Source organism: Rhinolophus hipposideros (assembly GCF_964194185.1).
Source record: "Rhinolophus hipposideros genome assembly, chromosome: 16".
NCBI lineage: Eukaryota > Metazoa > Chordata > Mammalia > Chiroptera > Rhinolophidae > Rhinolophus > Rhinolophus hipposideros.
Window position 1 is genome coordinate 1028116 of NC_138062.1, and position 21225 is coordinate 1049340.

The following is a 21225-nucleotide window of genomic DNA, read 5'->3' on the forward strand; positions in this document are numbered from 1 at the left end:
GCCGACCAGGAAGGAGGGCCTGCCTTTTCTGTTGAACACTCTTGTGTGTCTTCCCTGTCAAAGTGCCTGTAACTCACTCAAAGGAACCAGGATGCTACGGCGGTGTATTTGGGGTGACACACGCTGAACCCCTACATTTTTTTGCAGTGAAGTCTGATGTAAAGTAAAAGTAACATGTTTGCTGATGCTATTATAGTAATTCCCCACCTTCTTGACGCTGCAGTGCTGGGTCACTCCAATCAGGAACCCCAAAACGGAGAAACGTGTGCGGGCAGGTGCTAGAGACAGAGGGGGCTCCACACCGCACCCTGTGCTGAAAAGGAGCACCTAGAACTTCTGCTGATGGCACATGAAAACATGGTCTCCACTACGGAACAAAATCAAGGTTTCATTTTTAACGTTGATTATAAAACAATTCTTTCTCATAGTTGTTTAGATGTAGAACATTAGTTGAAAGTATTCCCCAGGCATTCACCACTCTCAAGGCTCAAGGAACTAATTCTTGAAGTGTTGTTTCTAGAGAGATAATGTAAGTCATATTGAAAATTGATTTTGGATTTTTTTCCTGAAAGACAGGTTTTATTTTTATTTGATTCATGAGATAAATGCTCCCCACTTGTAATTCTCAGCTAAGGAATTTCTGCAGAGTGAACACATAGAGACTTTCTAATGAGCTTGTTATTTTCTTGCTCTTTTTCATTTGTTGGGATTGACTTTATCCAAGATTGCATAAGTCAATGCACAAGGATATTATAGGATTGTAGCAGATTTGAGAGGAAGAGACCTGCAATCATAGCTCTGAAATTGAACAGGGTCAAGCCCACCGACCTCCCAAAGACCCTTTGGTGTTATATTTACTGGCTTATCCCACCAGTGAGGCAGCGGCCTCCCAGAGCTGCTACATGCAATGAAATGCTTAGGACAAGCATATATTTAAAGAAGTGGAATTCCTGCTTTGGCAAATCGGAGAGCTTTGTAATAAATACCCAAGGATGTGAGGTATAGTCCTTTACATAAGGAATTACATAATTCTATTATGACACAGAGGTGTATTTGCTGTTTATGTTCTTTTTCACAACTTGCTACTGTGTTTTCCTGAAAATAAGATCTAACTGGAAAATAAGTCCCAGCATGATTTTTCAGGATGACACCCTCTGAACATAAGCCCTAATGCGTCTTTTGGAGCAAACCTTAATATAAGTCTGTCTTATTTTCGAGGAAACATGTTACTGAAAAATTATTCACAATTAAAGCCTTTCTCTGCTTTCTCAAAACTCTCATTTAATGTATTCTGTAATATTCAAAGTAGTTTCTTACCCGATTATAGAGATAAAATTTGTTCTCAATTTTGCATAATTTTTGCTTGGCTTTGCTGTAACACTGTTCCTATTTGGTTGGTTTTTTATGTGCTAGAAATTTCTGCATTTCACATCATTGCTATTATTTTGAGGAAAGGTATCAAAGATGATTCGTTTCTTTCTTTTTTAAAAAAGATTTTTATTGGGGAAGGGAACAGGAACAGTTTATTGGGGAACAGTGTATACTTCCAGGACTATTTTTTTCCAAGTCAAGTTGTCGTTCTTTCAATCTTAGTTATGGAGGGCGCAGTTCAGCTCCAGGTCTAGTTGCCGTTGTTAGTTGCAGGGGGGCACAGCCCACCATCCCTTGCGGGAGTCGAGGAGTCGAACCAGCAACCTTGTGGTTGAGAGCCCACGTGCTCCAACCAACTGAGCCATCTGGCACTGCCCCATCTGGGAATCAAACCAGCAGCCTTTGGCGTTAGGAGCACGGAGCTCCAACCGCCTGAACTACCGGGCTGGTCCCGATTCATTTTATTTTCAACAGTGAAATCACTATACAGGACATGGAAAGTGGAAACTCAAGCAAATATAGCTGGACGTATGTGATTGTGATTATTGTATTTATTCATTCAAAAACTAAATATTGAAAGCTGACTATGAGCAGGCATTGTTTTCTGTACTGTCAGTAGAGCAGATATAAATCACATTTCTTAAGAGGCTTTATACTTTAGTGGGAGGAGACAGAAGAAAGGAAATACGTAAGTTAAACACGAATTGTATTACAGGGTAATAGGTACTGTGGAGAAAGATCGAGCAGGGCAGAGGGTGGGGAGGCGAGTGGTTGGTACTGTGATTTGTGCTGTGTCCCAGGAGAACGCACCCCCTGAGGTGGGGACCCTGTCCCATTTTGCTCACCAACCAGTGTGCATCATTACGTGTGCACATTAAATGTCCAGTGAATGGATGGGCACACTTCGTGTAGAGTGAGTCCTCCGTTTCCAGGAGCTCTTTCTTTTTCAGTATATAATTTGCTTATTACTTAATGGCTATCTAACTCAGCTAGAACGTAACCTGCCCGAGGGTAAGAATTTCCCCCCGTTTTATTCCCTGATGTATTTCAAGCATCTAAAACACCACCTGACAGACAGGAGGATTTAAGAAATATTTGTTGAATGAATGAGTTTTAATAAGTAGTTCACTAAGAGGGAGTAATGCAGTCATTAGCTTGTGACATAAGAGTTTTGTTGGCTGCTCTTGGCAAGCTAGCTTGATCCCGCCAAGCACACATTCTGAGCACTGCCAACGGACTCGCAAGGTGCGTGCCTGAGAATGCTGTGAATAAAATGCTGAAGGTAGTGATCCTGATGCCAGAGCCATGCGCCCCGGGCAGCAGAGGTTGGATGTGTGTTAGCCGTGTGCTCGGCCAGTTTCTCCTCTAGTCTGGCGATTGTAAAAGGGGCTGGGTCAAGAAAACTGTAGCAGTCACTCAGTTTTTCGAAAGTGAGGAAAGAGTACATAAGGACCGCTGGAACCGGTCCTGTGCAGGGACCTGGCACACCGAAGGGTGCTAAGATTGTTTGTTGGTTTGGTATTTGGAGAAAATGTTTTCTGTCTTTTCTCATCCAAGACACAGAGCTATGCCCACAGACTGTTTTCTCACAAAGCTGCTGCAACCCTTTTTTTAACTGAGGGGTTGGTTCCCTCTGTTACCAATGGAGGGTCACAGGTTAGGAGAGTGCCCCAGGGAGCTCTGGGCGTGCACCCCTCAGGAGACTGGCACTGGAGAGTGAATGCCCAGCGTCACACCATGTACTGATTAGGGCATCAAAGTCAAGGGCACAGCGTGTCCGTCCTGGACATTTCCTGACACTCAGTGCCTCTGGCAGCATTTTCAAAATGGTCATAATTCATACGTGATGGTTATATTGGAGTTTCGCTTCTTAAGGGCAAGATACAGCCTTAAGTCGCAGGCTGCGCAGCGCCGTGTGCAGGTGGCAGGTGCTTTTACAATCAGTGAACAACATCCATGAGGTCATTTCCAGGTGGGAACTGCAGGCTACTTTATTCTCATTGAGAAAGTTATGGTCATTTACAGGGAACTGGAAATCACATCATATCATGTAATACCTCTCGGGTTCACATGTCAGTTATCATAATCCCAGGTTTCCTCTTTGCTCCTTTTTTGTCTTTCTAGGAACTTCTAGAAGGTTCTATGTTTAGCAACTTTCAAAGCCTGTTCCTTACTTTGCCTAGTCCCATGCAATGTGTTATAGACAGGATTTTATGGTGAAATAAATTAGAAAATGTTGTATAAAAACTTCCTTCTGTTCGAGATTTAAAAGGAAAACCAGGATTTTAATACCCGAACAAACTATGCATTTAAGCCATCCTTTAACTCAGCATTTCCTGAACTTATTTTGCATCAGAACTTTTAATGGGATGATAACTCTGTATTTTGAATTATAAAACACCATCTGCTACAAGTCACATCGTTGTTTTATGTGCCACTAAGAAAGGGAAAGAAGCCACCGACAATGTGCCTCGGGCTTTTATGACCCATTTAAACCTACAGTTGACAAAACACAAACTCAGGAAATAGTGTTTCATCCTCCTGAATGAAATGGAAGCACGTATTCAGAAGTAAAATATTTAAAAATTTTAATCCTTTTGTCTGGTTTAGTTAATAATTTCAGTAATAGACTGTATATGCTTTTACTGATTTCCACAGACTGTGAAGGGCAGTCCTTTGAGCTCTGATCGAAAGTATTTAATCGTTGGCTTCCAGACCCCACACAGGCTGTTATCACAGTTGCAGCTTCACGCATCCAGCCCTGCCCTCTCATCTCCCGGTGGAGGCTGCGAGGCCCAGAGGCCTCTGTGTTAGGAGGGGCTCTGAGGGGAAGCTCCAGGGCCTGTGGGAGCCCCTCAGCCTGCACCGTGAGCCCCGTGAGGCACCTCAGTCCCGCTGCGCTGCCTCCTCACGGCGTTTGCAGGTGAGCGCCCCACAACTTGAGTTGGAACCACCCCTCGTAGGACCCATGGCTTCATGTCTGTCTCCCCACCATGTCCACTGTGTAAGAGCAGGGTCAGCATGAGTGTATTTACTAACAGAGAACATTTTTCTCCATGTAATAGGTAAATGGAAACATCTCTCGTTTGCAAAAGCCATATTACTTACGACTGCTGTTAGCAAATTATACCTGCAGTTGCCTATTTGGAAAGAATTTTGTTTGTTAAGATGGATAATATATTATCTATAAGTTAGATCCGAAAAGTCATGCTGAATTTGCTAGTGCCGTAAAATAAATCATTTTAATAATTAAGATACATAAATAAAATGTTTATGATAGAAACAATAAAGTTGTGTGTCAACTCTGTACACTGACTTTCCAAGTAGCTTTTGTAAGAAGTATATTCATCTTACTACATTCAAATAATGGTTGAACAGCGATGGTTATCACTTTTTCTGCATAATTTTCTTTTTATATTCTGTGTATTCACACAGTATTACAGTAATTTATAGTATTACAGTGCTTGATAATCTTGACGATATGGGATAAGATTTTTCTAATAGTATGTAGAAAATAAAAGTCATTTGTATAACTTTTTATGAAAACAAAATAATTTGTTTCTATAAAAATAAGTTATGTAGTTTATGCTGAAACATCCTCTATCAAAGTGTTTAGAAAACAGTTACATTCATGTTTTGGCGGTGTGCTCAGACGTTGTCACTTGCCGTCCCCTCACATGTGGTAAAATGAGGTATGAGCAGCTCATGTGAGAAAAACAGTTGATTTCCACAGGAAAGGAAATAACATGGGAAATACAATCAGTCTAAGATCCAAGCGCTACATGATGGAGACACAGAAACTCCCTAAGCAGATGTATTTCTGGAGCCTTGAGGTGCATCGGCTTTGACGCCACTTGTCCTAGGCCCTTCCAGTGCTTCTTGCAGTTAGCATGGCCACCGAGCACATGCTACTGTCCCTGCTCTGAATTAGAGCGCTAGAAGCAGAGCAGCTGAGCTCATTCCGACCACGGCGGCTTTATAAAGGAGAGTGGCAGACGAGTCCACGTCCTCTAAGCACGGTGCCCATGCCAGCCCTTTTGGCACCGAGCACAGGTGTGCCACATGGCGGCCAGGTGGCCCTACATGACAAGTGTGATGCGTGTGCAGTGAGTGCTGGGCTGCCCTTGCTGCCTCCAACACTGGGGAGGGACTGAGACGTGACCCACATGCCAGCAGGCGCGAGGCTCAGACTCAGCCAAGATGAGCGCCCGAGTGGCACCTGGGGACCGAGCCTGCATCCTGCGGTTTCTTCTTCCTCTTACTTTCCTTCCGCTTCCTCTCAGCCTTGCTTTTGCGTGGCTTCTTTTTCTTGCTGTCCTCTTTATACCAGGGCCCCCAGACTCCGCCGTTGAGCCGAGGGTTGCTTCTGGGGTCCCTGGGGGGGTACCTGACTGGCACTGCTGTTCTGTTGAACTGTGACAGCCTGCGCAGCAGCTGACGCACCACGCCAGGGTACCTGCCCGAGAGGTCCACCCTCTCGTAGGGGTCGGCGGTGATGTTGAAAAGCCACACACTCTTGCCAGTGGACAAGCTGACCCGTTCGCTGTGCCACCGGCTCGGGCCCAGGTTGCTGAAGGCCTGAGGTGGGACCCAGTCGCTGTAGCCAGGGTTGCCCGTGAGCAGCTTCCAGTGCTGCACCCGGACGGCCGACTGGACGGCCGTGTTCCAGATCCCATAGCCTGCCGCCCAGGAGCCGTTCCTCGCCCGGGGGTAAATGGGGTCGATGTTGTACAGAATGTCCACTCGCGGCGAGCGCAGGCCTTCGCTGATGGTCTCCCACACGTCATAGCCGTCCAGCTGGACGTCCTCATCGATCTGCCCTTCCGCCAGGGAGACGAGCGTGGGGTACCAGTCGGTGATGTGCACCAGCTCCCTACACACCGTGCCCCTGTTTTTCAGCAGGGGGCTGTGCACGAAGCCCACGGCACGAATGCCCCCTTCCCAGTACGTCCCCTTGCTCCCTCTGAGGGGCCAGTTACTCCCGCCTGCGGTGGGCTGGCCCCCGTTATCCGAGGAGTAGATGATGATGCTGTTGTCATAGAAACCGTGCGTCTTCAGAGCCAGGGTCACGTTGCTAACGGCTTCGTCCAGGCAGGAGAGCATGGCTGCGTACCTGCGTCTGTTTATGTTGGTGATGGACCGATAGTGCTCCAGGTACCTGCCAGGGGCCTGCAGAGGGGAGTGAACGGCTTGGTAGGCAATGTATAAAAACAGAGGCTTCCCGGGGTCATGGGAAGCCAAGATTTTCTGCACTCTCTGCGTGTACATCTGTGTGGAGTACATGCCACTGTCGTGGTCCCAGGCAGCGTGGTCGTTTTCATACAGGTCGTAGCCGCACATGCCGGGACTGTCACACTTGTAGTGTGTGTAGTAATCACCGCTTCCCAGGAGCGAACCGAAAAAGGTGTCAAACCCTCTCCTGGTGGGCATGCACTCTGGCCTGTAGAAGCCCAGGTGCCACTTGCCGACCATGTGTGTGGCATAGCCAGCCTCCTTGAGCTTCTGAGGGAGGGTGGCATTGTCCAGAGGGAGGCAGTTGGGCTGCGTGGGTCTGATGATGGAGTGCTGGAGCCCGGTGTGTATCTGGTACCTCGGCAGAAGAGCAAAGAGTTGGTCAGCGCAGACGACAGGTGCTCTGCCCACGACAACGGTCCTTAAACTACACAGTGCTCCTAGGGAGACCAACTACCCCAAAGGAAAGAAGACCAATTCTGCCTTTCTGCTGCGGACGCTTGTCTCATCCTAATTAGCTTCCTATTTAACATTTGAAATATATTTCACTCTAAGGCAGCACTTTTGAAACTGAGATTTCACCACTCATCTCAAAGTGTTGTCAAAGTTCTTGTAACATAATTTATTTGAATAAACTTTAATCTTCTAATTATATGACAGAAAACTAACATGATAAAGGGAAGGATAAAAATGTCAGAGTATTCTTCTTCTTATTATTCATCTAGGCACCTCACATTAGCTCCCAAATCATTGCCTGAGATAATTTATTTCAGGTTAATTCTGAAGTACTAAAACCACCTGCAAATATTATATAAAAATCTCTGGTTTGTCAAGAAAAAAATGTATAATGTAGTCCCCAACCTGTTAGATCTCTGCAAAGAGAAAGAGGTTTCTGATTCACAGTACATTATTGTTGCAAAACCATTTTATTTTTTTTTAATTAAAAAAATTATTTTTCAATTACAGTTGACATTCACTATTATGTTAGTGTCGGGTGTACAGCACAGTGTTGAAAACCCATTTTGGAGGACATGATTAGCTTGTGCCAAGGAAGGGTTATATTTTCTAAGAAATAGCAGAAAATGGGTCTCTTCAGGTTCCCCACAATGTCTCCTTTTTAGAAATGACACAAAGTCGTCTGAGAAAACACAGGGGGCTCTCTGTCCTCTCACAGGGTGAGAAGTGAGTTTCTCGCGTTGCCCTCGCCCCCAGGTGTTTTGCCGCGGGCTTTCTCCCACAGACCAGGTGTCATCACATAAGAGCACGGGTTTTCACTCTGGGTTAAGAGGCGTCTATTAGTTCATGACATTAAATGCTATCGATTCTATAGTTATGTGAGTTTGAAAAGACTTTTTAAATAGAAAATATAGAAATTCTGAGAAAATGGTGGTTACAGAGAGTGTTAACGTAAATGAGAAAGTAGTTTTGGAATCAAATTACACAGAGTAATATTGAGATCAAAAACAAATTTTCTTTTAAAAATTGATTGAATCTGAAAGGCCACCGTGTTATGGATGGTTTGGGTAAAGAGTTCGATTTACTGGCAAATGTTCAGATGGTGGCATAATGCAACTGTGAGTTCCTTCCCAGTGTCAGCTGCAGTGGTGCCAATGGGTCCGTGGGGTCTGGGAGACATGTCTGGTCACCAATGCAGAGCAGCTTTCAGGTGGCCTGTGGGCTCTGCCACTCAGTCAGCCGGCAGCGTCCCAGCTACCACAGCTGTGGGCATTTAGTGTCCGAAACTCCCACAGAAACCAGCATTTCATAGACCTTGCCCCACATTCAGATGTTATTGTTGTTACTGATAATTTCTGATGCAGTTCAGGATCCAAAACATTGCCTAGCAGAACCACTGGTTTTGACAAGTATATGAGAGATGGGCAACACCTGTCAGTCAACATGGACATTGGACGGAAACTGAAGATGGAGAAATCTTTGTGGGTAAGAGTTTGGGAACAGATTCATGGACATAGGTTATTAGCTAAATAACCATATGCAGAATATGTATTTGGCCAGTGTGTATTCAATCATTGACCGGCTAACACGTCTTTCTGGTTACTCTGGGCAGTTTTCCCCTCGTACTAAAGAAATGGAGGCTTGATGGAAGTGTGAAATACAGAAAACAGTCACACAACAAAGAATAGAAAAGGAGAGGTCTGTTGCTTTCAGAAGATGGTAAAGTGTCAGCTGAGAAACAGAGAGTTCAGAACTATTAATCATGCCTGTGTTTCTGTCTTCTCCAGAAAGTAGGATGGTTTCCACGTTGGAAAGTTTAGCAGCGACCCATAACAGAAGAGAGACTTTTAGGGCAGCCCCTGCTTAAATGAGTTCAAGTCTCTTGAGCCAAATGGGATGGAGTTTGGGGCAGAATTTGGGGCTTAGGTTAAGGGTATAGTTTTGGGGTCAGACAGACCTGGGTTTGAATTTGCTCCAGTGCTTATTAGCTGTGTGACTTTGTGCAGTACTTAACCCCTCTGACCCTCAGTCTCCTCATCTGTAAAATAGAGTCAACAATGCATACTGGGTGGCTGTAGCTCTGAACAAATCACAGAGTCTGGTAAGGAGCATACAATCAGTAAATGACAGCTTTTACTGTTACTACCCCGGAATTCTGAACCATGTCGCTGATGTATTTGTTTGAAGGGTTTTGTTACATGTCTTCTTTCACATGTGATATTGATCTCATCCTCATAATAACCCTTGAGAAGTAGGGTTCATTTCATAGACAGGAGAACAGAGGTATAGACGTCCCAAGTCCCCACCTGCCTCACCGGCTGGGAAAATGATTCCTGAACAGACTAAGCCTGACGTGTTCTCATCTCTTTAAGAGTAAAAATCCATTCTTTTTTCTTAGAGAAATCAAGGAGCAGAGGGAAGATGCCCTCAGTCCTGGGAGGGAAGTGGTTCCAGCTTTCTAATCAAAGAGGGAGCATTTGTAAAACCGCACGGTGAGGCTTATGCTGATCCTGGAAAACAACGGTTTTTTTAAGTAGATGATTTGGGGGCATTTCCAAAAATAAATCAGGCTGAAAAGAAAAGTCCTGCCAAGTTAGCTTCATTTTATTTTTTAAAAAGGATTCGTAGAAGGCAAATAGCTTAGGAAAATGATGGTCATTTGAAAAATCTGCCCCTGATTCTATTCTTATGGAAAGATGGAAAGTCGGCTGTGTGATAGCACTGTGTGTCTGTGACCAGCACGGTAATGTTACACTTCACTGCCGGTTAACACACAGGCAGTTTCCATTTACACGATCCCCTCTGGTTCTGAGGAGCAGGCAGCTTCCACCTATTAGTTCCGTGTGACAACAACAACAACAACAGACTGGAACTCAGAGTGACTGTGGTTCCCCAGCGTTACAGCTGTTAAGTCGTTAGGTCTGTGCTGGTGCCCAGATGGGGGGGTTTGCAGACTTGTCTGTGCTGCACTGCCAGCTCCTTGGACAGCTGGGCCTGTAGAAAGGTCAGGTCAACTTACCTGTGTTACCTTCAGTGTTGATTCCTTTCTCAATTCATCACTGTTGCTGAGCATATCCCCTGTGCCAGGGACTCAGTTGTGTTGTATTGTCTGCCCCCTCCCTCCCACCTTCTCCCTCCCCTCCCTCTTTCCCCCCTCTCCCTCCCTCCCCTCTAAGCCGTGACATCACTATGTGGGCTGCATGTGAAGATCCTCTAGCAAAGGGGTGCAAGGAGGCCTGCGTTCTCTGATCCATGTCGGGTGGGGACATGGTGCCATCGGTCTGGAGACCAGCACTCAGTGCTCCCAGATTGTTTTCTTCCAGGCAGCAGACGGCCAGGATCGGGGACGAGCTTGGTGGGCAGAGTCTTTGGCTGGATAGTGACTTTGAGTTGTCAGCAGCGATGAGCTTGAAGGCCAGTCAGATAAGGGTTCAAAACGCTCCCGGAGCAGCGTATTAGCTGACACTGATGGGCGACTGGGCAGTGTCTGTGGCAGCACAGCGGGTCCTGTTTGGGCCTCAGCTCATTGATTCTTATTATCCATGACTTAAATAAAGACATCGACGAAATGCTTATTATCTCGGAGGGACAGCGACTATTATAAGTGGCATAATTCCTTTAGATTCAAAGTAATCTAAAGGACCTGAAATGTTGCTGAAATAAAGACAGTGAAATATAGAAAGTGAAGGAAAGGCTCGAAGATAGAAGGAAGGGAACATGTAAGAAAGATGCCTGAGCCCGGGCAGAAGGAGTCTCACGGGCCACGTGTGGGACAGCGTGAGCTTCAGAGTAAACAGTGACAGTAACAAATTACGCGCACAGAGCAAAACAGGAAACCCACGTCTGTACCAATACAGGTAAGTAAGCAAATAAGAGAAGTTTGATGTGGGAGGGATGCTGCAGTCTCCGAGTGCCCCCCCGCAAACACTCACTGATTCTGTAGGGGACAGAGTATGCAGTGAGGCGCCTGGCAGACACCAAGTGACCAGTCAGCTCATCAGTAATGAGGACCGGTCAGCGTCATGTGCCACCAGATGCCATAAACACAGTGTTGTTTCTGTGGTTCCACACCCTGAATCGGTTCCCCAGGAGACATCAGGCAAACCCATGTGAGGGACAGTCTACAAAACAATGGCCTGAAATCTTCAAAAGTGGCAAGGTCATGTAAGTCAAAGGGGGAATGGGAGCTCTTCCAGGTTGAAAGGGACCAAAGAGATATGACAAGCACAATACACAGTTTTGAGCTGCGACGGCTACAAGGATGGGCACGCGTTGAGAACTGGCAAAGCTTACATGGGGTCTGAGGGTTCAACGGGAATAACTGTTCATTTCCTGGTTCTGATAGTTGTGCAGTGGCTGGTGTAGGTGAATATGTTTGTTTGTGGGAAATACACACTAAAGAATTGAAGATGATTGGCACCAGGTTCACAATGAACTTCCAGTTCGTTCAGGAAAATGTTATTTGCATTGCACCTGAACTTTTCTTATGAGATTGTTTCAAAATTTTTTAAATGTGTAAGAAGGTCTACACATTTCTTACACATTGGGATAAATGGAAGGCATTGCAAGTTAACAATCATTTACATGCTAGTTGCTTAAGACTGTGAATGAACCTGGGAAGTTGGACATGTCAGACTATGAACTTAAGAAAGAGCCAAAGAGAAAAATGAGACCCTATGTTATATAAAGGCAGCGTGCAAATTCTCAGACGGAATAACCCTCCTCTGTGTCCATCTGGAATGTAGCTTCAGTGTTTAAGCACATGCCCTCAGGATATGTGCAGTTATTTATTAATAAATTACACACGCGCAGTAAGTACTCTGCTGATTTATGAACCGTTTAACACACATACAGATGTTACAGGGCGAGGTTAATGTGGACAGAACTTGGGTACTTCTCCTTGTGTCTGAGGCCTCACCTGTGGCCAGGGGGCATGCCCTCAGTCTGGAGAGTGCTGGTGCAGAAGGCAGGTCGCAGAGCAGAGCCTGCAGCCTGGGTCAGCGTGACAGTGGCTTGGGCTACCACCTCGTGGCCATGGAAATGGAGTGAAGTGGGTGGATCCAATGCGTACTTTGGATTTAGAACTGACAGGACTGAATCAGTGAGGGAAGATACAGGGAAGATCAGGGAGGAAAAAGACACCAATCAAGAATTACTTAGATTTGTGGCTTTCATGACATGGTGAATGGTGGGAGGACCAGCTGATCTCTGCTTTAGTGCAACGTATACAATTAGGACTGAGGGATGGCATCACAAAGAGGCAGATTTCAACTCAATGCCCAAACAGAAAATTCTAACAGAGAGAAACAAGCAAACAAACAAACAGTCTGGATGCTCATCTTCCCGGGATTCTGGCAGAGACATACCTGAATTGGAAAAGAACTGACTGACCTCTGAGCATCCTAAATCCAACGGCCCTTGGGCCCCAGACTACAGCTTCCCGTTTCCACTCTGAGAGCAGCTTTACAAAACTGGGTCTATAATATTACGTACGGGTATTTGATAAAGAAGTTTCCAAATGCATCAATAATATTTAACTTCTTTCTTTGAATAATTTCAAGTTAGTTTAAAACATAGGTTTTTCAACTAATATGTTCTGAATGTTATAATCATGTTAGCTGAAAAAATAATTTTTAAATTTGGTGGATTTTTTTTGGTCACCATCTGGCTACCATGTGAAGAAAACCCCATGTGAGCAATAGTAAGCCGAGAGTTGCCAAATCTGTTAAACGCAGTAGCCATCATTCTCACTTTCCTGGCAGCTTAAAAGAAAAACCCTAAGTGGCCCTTTTCCTCCACAGCATTAGAATCTGTGAAGATTGTGTCATCTTATTAAATACTAATTCATGCCACTGGGCGCTAGTAGGAGCAGCAGTTTTCGAATTCCCTTTGTTGAAGACTGTCTAATGCAGTATTATTGTTTTAATCCGATTACATATTTAATGCACCCCGATAAGTACAGGATAAAAGATGAGCCATCGTGGTTCCACGCAGACTGTGAAGTCCACATGCTTACGCTGTACAGAAGCTGACAGAGTGCAGTAGAAACAGATGTTTTGAAGAGAAGGAAATAGGTACAAGATTCTGTCTTTTATGAGTCAAATGTCACCTAGATATTTGCAAGTTAGAACAATATGACTCGATTTTTCCTGTGCTGAAAGGTGTTCCTTTATCACTTCCTTCCAAAGGAATCTTGTCTCAAAGATTAATTCTATTTATAGGCCTTAATTTCATGTTTCAGTTAATTCTAGCTTGCGATGGGGCTGGAAGTGGAGGTGGGGTATATAACAAGTCTGCGCGATGAGATGAGAAACTAGCATTTAGGCTGAGTTACTTATTTAACGCTCGTTCAGCTGTCATGAGCCAGACTCCGCTGGCTTTGGGGTCGCACCATGAATGAGGTGGTTGCTGCTGTCAGGGAACTCCGGAGCGAGAGACAGACAGTAGCCGGTTATGATGGCGGGAAATGCTGAAGCACAGACCCCCAGGCGCCCTGAAGGCTGGGACCTGGGGGTGGGGGGTCCAATGCAGCCCTAGGAGTATGTGGGTGAACGTGGGAGAGGCGGACATGGACAGCAGCACACAGTCACTGGAACATGAACAGGAGGCGACGCTTGGGGAGGAGGAGCGAGCGGGTGAGCAACTGGAGGGAAGGCGGAGTATTTCCATAAGAGCCGTGGAAGGTTCAGGTGCAGGAGGGACAGTGAGCTGCGGGCTCTGTGGATCAACAGCTCAGAACGGAGGGCAAATGCAGATGCGTCTTCACGGCAGATGAGACCAGGACAAGAAGGTGACAGATGACCCCGCTAGGGCCTGGGCTACAGTGGGTTTGTGTTCTTAATGTGAAGCCCGTAGGACGCCACGGAAATACTTCTGAAAAGAGGGTAACAGGACACGTTTCGCATTAGAAAAGTAACTGGAGTAGCATGAGATATGGACTGGGGTGGAATGAGGCACAGGCCGGGGTTTGCCCTCATCTGAGAGAGACGATGAGAGGCAGCCTGAGATGGGCACCAGTGAGAATGGGAGGAGACAGAAGGGATTCGAAATAGGGACAGTTGACAGGGGCACAGATGGTGTGTGTGGGCATGGGACAGGGGAACGCTGACATGGGTCCAGAGCGTCTGGGCTGGTGGCCCTGAGAGAGGGTTACGAGATCCAGGACGAAGCGTGTGTTTGGAGGCACCTGTACAAGGCCCGTCTGCAGATGTCCAGGATGAGACATGACTTGCTAAGTGAAGTAGCAGGTGAGGTCACAGAGAAACATGATACCACCTAAGGGCGGAACAACACGGAGGGCAAAGACCGAGCCCAGGAAACACCATCACCGAGAAGGAGAGCAAGGAGCAGCTTGGGTGGAGTCTGAGCTGGAGCCGCCACTGTGCGGGCGAGAGACGTGGATGGGTCAGGGCACTGCTGTGTCACGTGCTGCAGAGATATCAGGGAGGTGGGACTGACATGGCAGTGAGCATGTGGGACCCAATCAAGCAGATTTCAGTGGAGCCGTGGGGAGAAGCCGAGGTTTTAGAGCTGAGACATGAATGGACAGAGGAAATGCATAGATGGTGAACACAGACTACTTCCAGATGTGTAAGTGGACAGGCGCTTACAATGGGTGAGTAGGCGAACACGTGGCCTCCGCAGAGTGCCTACCGTGCGTACATTTTATAATAAAAACTGTGTCCCTGCTCTGTCTGTGTCACCTGAGATGATACCTGGCTCAGAAGAGGACATCCATAAATATTTGTTGAATGAATAAGAGTGTGTATGTTCATAGAAAGAAAGAGAAGGAAAGAGGGGAAGGTATCACCAAACTGTAAGCTGTGATTATTTCCAGGGAGAGAACAACGGCGGGAGAAAAGGAAGCTTTCATTTTCTGTTGTATACATTTACATATAAATAAAATTTAGGAGAGTGGGTCTCAAAAAATTCAGCTTATTCTACTCGGACTAATTCCTAATATGCGACTAATTTTACCAAGGCAACTAATTAACTTAAAATGAAAGCAGAAATCTGAATGGCAAATGAATGAGAACAGTCCTTCAGCCCCATCAAGGAATCTCCTTCCTGGTGGGACTTCTGCCCAGGACACTGCGTTAGGCAAGAGGAAAGGAGGTGCAGTGAGCGTCTAATTCTGTAATTGTCCCCTAAGAGCCAGAGAAAATGTCCCCTCTCACTAAAAAAGCACAAGGATAGCTTCCTAGGTAACTGAAAATTCCTGCCTCTGACGTGTTTGCTGCTCGTCACCGTCACTCTAGTTCCCTGCGCGTCCAGTGTCTCAACAGTTCTGACATGACACCACTGCACAGGTTACTGCTGCCTCTTCACGGGGAACATGGCCACAAGTCACGTGTTGAGCCGGGTGTTGCGGACAGTGCTTGGTTTACTCAGAATTTTCTCTTCATTGCAACAGATGCTCAAGGAGTTTCTTCAGGTCTAGCTTTATGAACCAAACGCGCTGCCAGCCTCATCCATCTGTGGTACCTTTTTCTGGTTGGAAGGAAAGATGCGGTGACTGCCAGAGACCCTCTCTTTCGCTTGTGCTTGGCTTTCATCAAGAGGAAAAGGTACCTGGGCGACAGCTGAGGATGCGCCATGTGGGAGGACTTTCAGGGGGCACACACCCTGCACTGAGACCTGTCCACGGCCCGGGACTCATGATGGCCGCTCAGGTTCAAGGTCAGAGCAGACAGGACGGAGGAACAGCCCAGTCTGGGGGTTCGCCGTGCACCCTGTCCCATGCCGAGCGCTTTACCTCCTGCTCACTATTTACTCCTCACTGTTACCCCTGGAGGACATGCCAGCCTCAGTAAGAACAGGAAATGGGGCATGAGGGCTGGAACCTGTCCCGCCGTCCTCTGCTCCATTCACAGCCCGCCGTCCTGTAGAGTGGGTCCCTGCGGCTCACAGCCTCTCCACCCCATGGCCAAAGTTCTCTGGAGGAAACAAAGACGCATGGGGTAGTGTTTCCTGGAGGTTTTCCCAACTTTTTTTCTGGAAATTGAGTCAGATACTGTCAATGCCGAGACTCAGGGGTCCACAGAAGCACCTCCTATGCAAACACCATGGTTTCTCATGACACGAACAGAAGTTCTAACAAAGTGCTCTGGAAGCTGCTGGCACAGGCCTAGCCGTACTGGGCTGTGGGAAATAGGGAACCTGCTTCTGAAAGGGCAGTGTCTCCATGTCCCTCCCTTTGAAGCGATTTCATTTGCCAAGAGACTCCCACTACCCTCAGGAAATCCATCACAGAGAAGGAAGGAGGTTGGTGCTAGCCACCCTGTTCATGTTCCCCAAATCTGCCCATGGCGGCTTTACTGGCAGCTGGGGGAGGGGAAGGTATTCCCTACCTGGCAGATGGAGGAAACACCAGCCAGATGAGCACCGGCCGGCAGTCGGTTAGGTTTGGTCATGAGGAAACAGGCGTGAGACACTGATTCTTTCTGCTGAGTGACATCAGGCAAGGCTGTGACATCAGTCCTGACAGATTGGGAGGTGGGGGTGGAAAGGGGATAAATATATTGATTTTGTTTCAAAAGGACTGAAAATTTGGGAGGTGAAAAATACAATTGGGTTCTGTAATACGAGTATCAGAATACTGCACTTGGGCTCGCGGGCGTGAGATGAGTCACGTTTTCCTTCTTTCTGGAGTCACTGTTGCAAAGGCCTGTGCATCAAGAGGCCACACCTTTGAGGTGGACGCATGCTGGGCACAGGAATGGTGGTTTTCTCTGGAGTCTGCTCTGACTGCTTCCAGGCGTAAAGAAATCTGTGGACAGCTACAGCAGTGGCACGTGGGCCTGGCCAGCCATGATAGCCTGCGATTCTGCTGTACAACTTGGTGCAGCTTTGGGAGGAGTGAAAGAAAATAAGTGAAGGTTTCTATGTTGTAAAAGAGGGAAAAGAACCAGAGTTCAAGAACCAGAGTTCAGAGTACAAGTTGAGGTTGGTGAGACGGGCATTAGGCACGCAGCGCGGGAGCCCCACTCAGTCCTGCAGCTGGTTCTGGAACGCTTGTGTGGTGGCTCCGAGTCTCACCAGGAAGCACACTTCATTTCTGAGGACTGTGCTAATTGTAGGTGCATTTTGGCTGACCCGGGCTCTGCTTGTCTGAGCTTCGTAGGGAGACTGTCTCGTGCGTTACAGTTCTTCCATGTGTGAAGAGTGTTGCCGGGTTTCTGAGTCGGCTGAGCTCTTCCGGCCGATGCACAGACTCTGAGGTGGCCGGGCCTCCTCCTCGGCATGTACTCCAGCTGGTCGCTGTCCCTCTTGAAACCTGACCTTGGACGGAACATGACCCGGATGTGACCTGCACCGCACTCAGTCCCAGGGGCCTGGCCTGGCCTGCGGTCTGCACCGGATCAGGACTCCGTCAGGGTATCTGGTGGCCGTCATGCTGTTGGAGCCTGCAAGCAGCTTTCCCATGTGCTCTCTCTTCAGCCAGGTCTCCTGCACCTCATGCGGGAACAGTTTGATTTGTGAGTCTACCCAGGTGACTTTCCATTTTTCAATGTTTTCTCTCTTTCTCCTGCCATTTGGTGCCTGGACAATACTTACTTTCATCCTTGAGTATATTATGACTCCTTCTATTAATGTTGGTAAATGTATGTCTTCACCTGAATCACGTGGTGAAGGTTTTGCGGGGACAGCAGGGACTCAGAGCAAAACCTCGGTGACATGTCCTTGGAGACCTGCCCTGATTCATCACTCAGTTCACACTGAGAGGCTCATTCAACTTTTTACTTGCCAATCGGCCTAATTTTTTTATTTCAAACAGTTGCGTGCTGTACAAGCCTTGTTGAAACTGAGACACAGCATACCCGTGACTCTCCCTGATGTTGACATGCCCCAAAAGATCGAATGGGTCTTTGGGGCATGAAGCTCAGGTAGGTTATAACGATCACTGATTCCTTCACTAACTCACTCAGTAGCAATTGATTGCCTCGCCCTGTGGAATTTTTTATCAGGGCACTGTTATCAATTAGCTGGTCTTGCTTCTATAATCCAGACTCTTCTCTCTTTGACGTTGAGAAAATACACGTCTTCAGTATTCAGACAGCTTTGGTTTTTGGTCATCTGCAGTGGCTGCCTGTCAGTTTTTCACACACGTGTTCATGTTCCAAGTATCACCTGTGGGCTCTCAGTTCCGCTCGCTGCCTGGCCACCTCTGAACCCAGGTAACCCCGGTGCTTCTGTAGGGCGCAGTGCTGACGGCAGCCGCTGGAGGGCAACAGAGGTTGAGAAACGGGCTGTCAAGCCCGGGGAGTTTGACAGGGGACAGCCGTGGTACCCGACCTGCAGGTGTCCTGCTGAAGCCTGCGTTCGAAGCTGAGATCCAAAGAGCAGCGACTCGGCCATCACCGCTGCAGTTTATCGAGTTGCTACTATGTATCTAGCAGTAAACCAATACTGCCTCTCAGCTTGGAGATTACTCTCCAAGCTGCTGTTACTCTCTGCAAAGTAATAGCATCCCCATTTCATAAAAAGGAAACCGGTTGAAGAGCTGTAAGTGCAGACCTTGGGTGTAGACAGAGAGGTCTCTATGCCGAAGCCCTCGTGCCCGATATAGTCACTGGGTCGCTGGGAAGAGGGCACTGCTGTGACCCTGGGCTTCAGAGCCTTGCCTCGTCTCCCGGCTCGTTAACGGGCTCTGTTTGCCAAGATATTTCATCAGCCATTCACATTTCAGAGTTCATTCTGCTTTTTAGGGAGGATGTAAACAAAATACATTCTACTAATACTTTCTATTTCCTTTAAAGTCTTGAGGCAAATGCACCACCTTTGTTTTGTTGTTTTTTTTTTAGTTCTATGGATTTAATACAAACAGTGCAATGGAAATTCTCAGTAATGATTTGAATTTCAAATACTTGCACTTTTGGGCCCAAATATTGGCCACAGAAACATGGCACCAGATTGACATAGTGAGAATGCATACTAATTAACTAAGGAGGGAAATATTTAAAGGAGTAAAGACATGTTGTTAATTTTAGTATCTGTAAAAACAAAGATACGATCAGTGGTGGCATCAAAAAAGTATTTAAAAAATGTTGAATGTTTATAACTTAGATGGAAAGGAAGACAAAGTGTTTTGGAAAAAAGATTCAGAAGGTGGCAGAACGACAAGGTCAGGTATGTCGCTGCGTGACGGTGACGTAGGTTTGAACAAAACTGCTTCAAGAGACGTGGGATTCGAGAGGTGTATTTCTACGGGCATCGGAAGCATTCCAGAACAAGCCACGGCCTGCGTAGATGAGTGTGGTTCTTTACAGCCTTGCTGTGCTGGGTTTGTGATGGCTTTCTCAGCAGAGCTGTACCTACAGTAACACGTCGCCACCAAATCCATTTCAGGCTGTCAGCAGGGACTCGCCCTGGTTTCCAAGAGGCCACGTCTCATTAGCTGTCCGCATGTACCCGTCACATACCTAGTCACGCGGGCACCCTCCTTCCCAGCATAGAGAAAATCTTCCTCCCAATGAATACAGACTTTTCCTTGACATTAATATACAGTGTTTCCATAGTGGCATTTTCTGATCTTAAAAAATATAATTTGCAAGGAGTATGAAATAGGACAGAATTTGAGGTTTATGGAACATACACCCGTAATTCATATTATTTTCTTATGTATGCCTCCTGTATGAAGATACAGAATTCAAATACTTGTAAAAGAAAATAAGTGAAATGTTTACTTCAAATTCTGCCTCAAATGAAATACCTAGGAAGCTCTGTTTCAAAAAACCCTAAAATGTCTTCCTTCATTTCATCTGAAGTGAAACATAGACTGTACTTCAGAAGCCTGCATGGTCTCCTCTAAGGCTCACCACACTCACTGTCCGCAGGACAAAGATTCCCACCGTTTCACAGGCATCTTTGATGTACAGGCCTTGCCAATGGCTGGGGATTGATGCCAGAGCAGCGAGGGAGGGCAGCGAGGGAGCGAGGGAGATGAAGGCGGCCACCCGCCGTATACATTCCCGCTGTTTCTGACATGTCCGTGAGGGCCCCACACTGAGATCTCAGGGCCGGACGCTGGGCCTCCGAGATGAGTCCAGCTTGTTCCAGCGCTTCCCTTTGCTCCACTGTGTGCACGGACTGCTCCTGTGACATTCTGGTCCCTTGTGTTCCCGTCCACACAGGGCCATCTTCTTTTTCATCACCCCTCTCAATTTCTTGACTGTTTTCTTTAGCATATGTGAGTGTGTGCCAGATGGTTGAAATTAATTATTGAAGAAATCTGAGGAAAGGGGTATCAAGGCACTTCAACACAGGAGATGTGGGGGCAGAGCAGTGACTGGAAAAGACCCCCCCTGGCAGGAACACACGGGACTTCGCAGACCTGTGCTGGGTCCGTGGCACCACACACATCTAGTCTGAGAAAGTCCCAGCGTAGTTACGGCAGACACAGCTCACTTACCTCCCCTCTGCCCAATTCTCACCAAAATCCATGTGTGAGAAAAACAACAGAGCTGTAATTTCATCTGTGAGGCTTAAGTACGTCTTTAAACTACAGATGTCCTGGCAGCCTGAACACGTATGAATGAATAATCGGTGAAGCCCGCAGACCTCCTGTGACACCATATCTAAGTTAGGACTCAGCGAAGACCTCTGTTCATTGCGAAGGTGGGCCAGGAAAACAGCTTCATAGTGAGAAAGGGACAAGTGCAGCGAATCCCTGTGAGTGTTCCCTTTCTAGAGCAACAGTAGACTAGCACGCACTCAGAAAGTCGTCAATGCGGCCTGTCTGCCTGCAGTCTAAGGAGGTGCCGTCCAGCTGTTGCCCATGCTCGGGCCTGCATTTCCTCTGTCTCTCCTTCCAGAATACACGGAGCCTGGCCTGAGCAGGCAGCCTGCTAAGAGGGACATGAAAAACAGCCACCTGGTTGAACGTTCCCGTGCACAGAGCACTGCGCTGTGAAATCAGTCTACTTAGGGAGAGAGTCATCGATGCGAAACTCGTGTTGGATGAAACAAGACAAGCATAACCATAGCATGACCACTGTTACCAGTGTTGGGACTGAAGGCAGCATGTGCCTGAGGTTTTCCTATGTGCAGAGAAAGTAAGAAGCGCAGCGATTGTTTTCTATCTGTATATGTTCCTGAACTGGAGAGCTGCACTTAACGTTTAAAGAAGGTCTTCAACCCATTAGCTTTGATACATATCACGCCCGG

General features: G+C 46.9%; 1 protein-coding gene across 1 annotated transcript in view; it reads right to left on the reverse strand.

Annotated features, from left to right (window-relative positions):
* Nucleotides 1-597: 597 nt before the first annotated feature.
* The window catches only part of ARSJ (arylsulfatase family member J), a 34617-nt gene continuing 13989 nt past the window's right edge, over nucleotides 598-21225 (reverse strand). The window contains exon 2 of the mRNA XM_081076797.1: nucleotides 598-6961. Within this exon, the coding sequence (XP_080932923.1) occupies nucleotides 5563-6961 (1399 nt within the window). The 3' untranslated portion in view covers nucleotides 598-5562. The remainder of the gene's footprint in view (nucleotides 6962-21225) is intronic.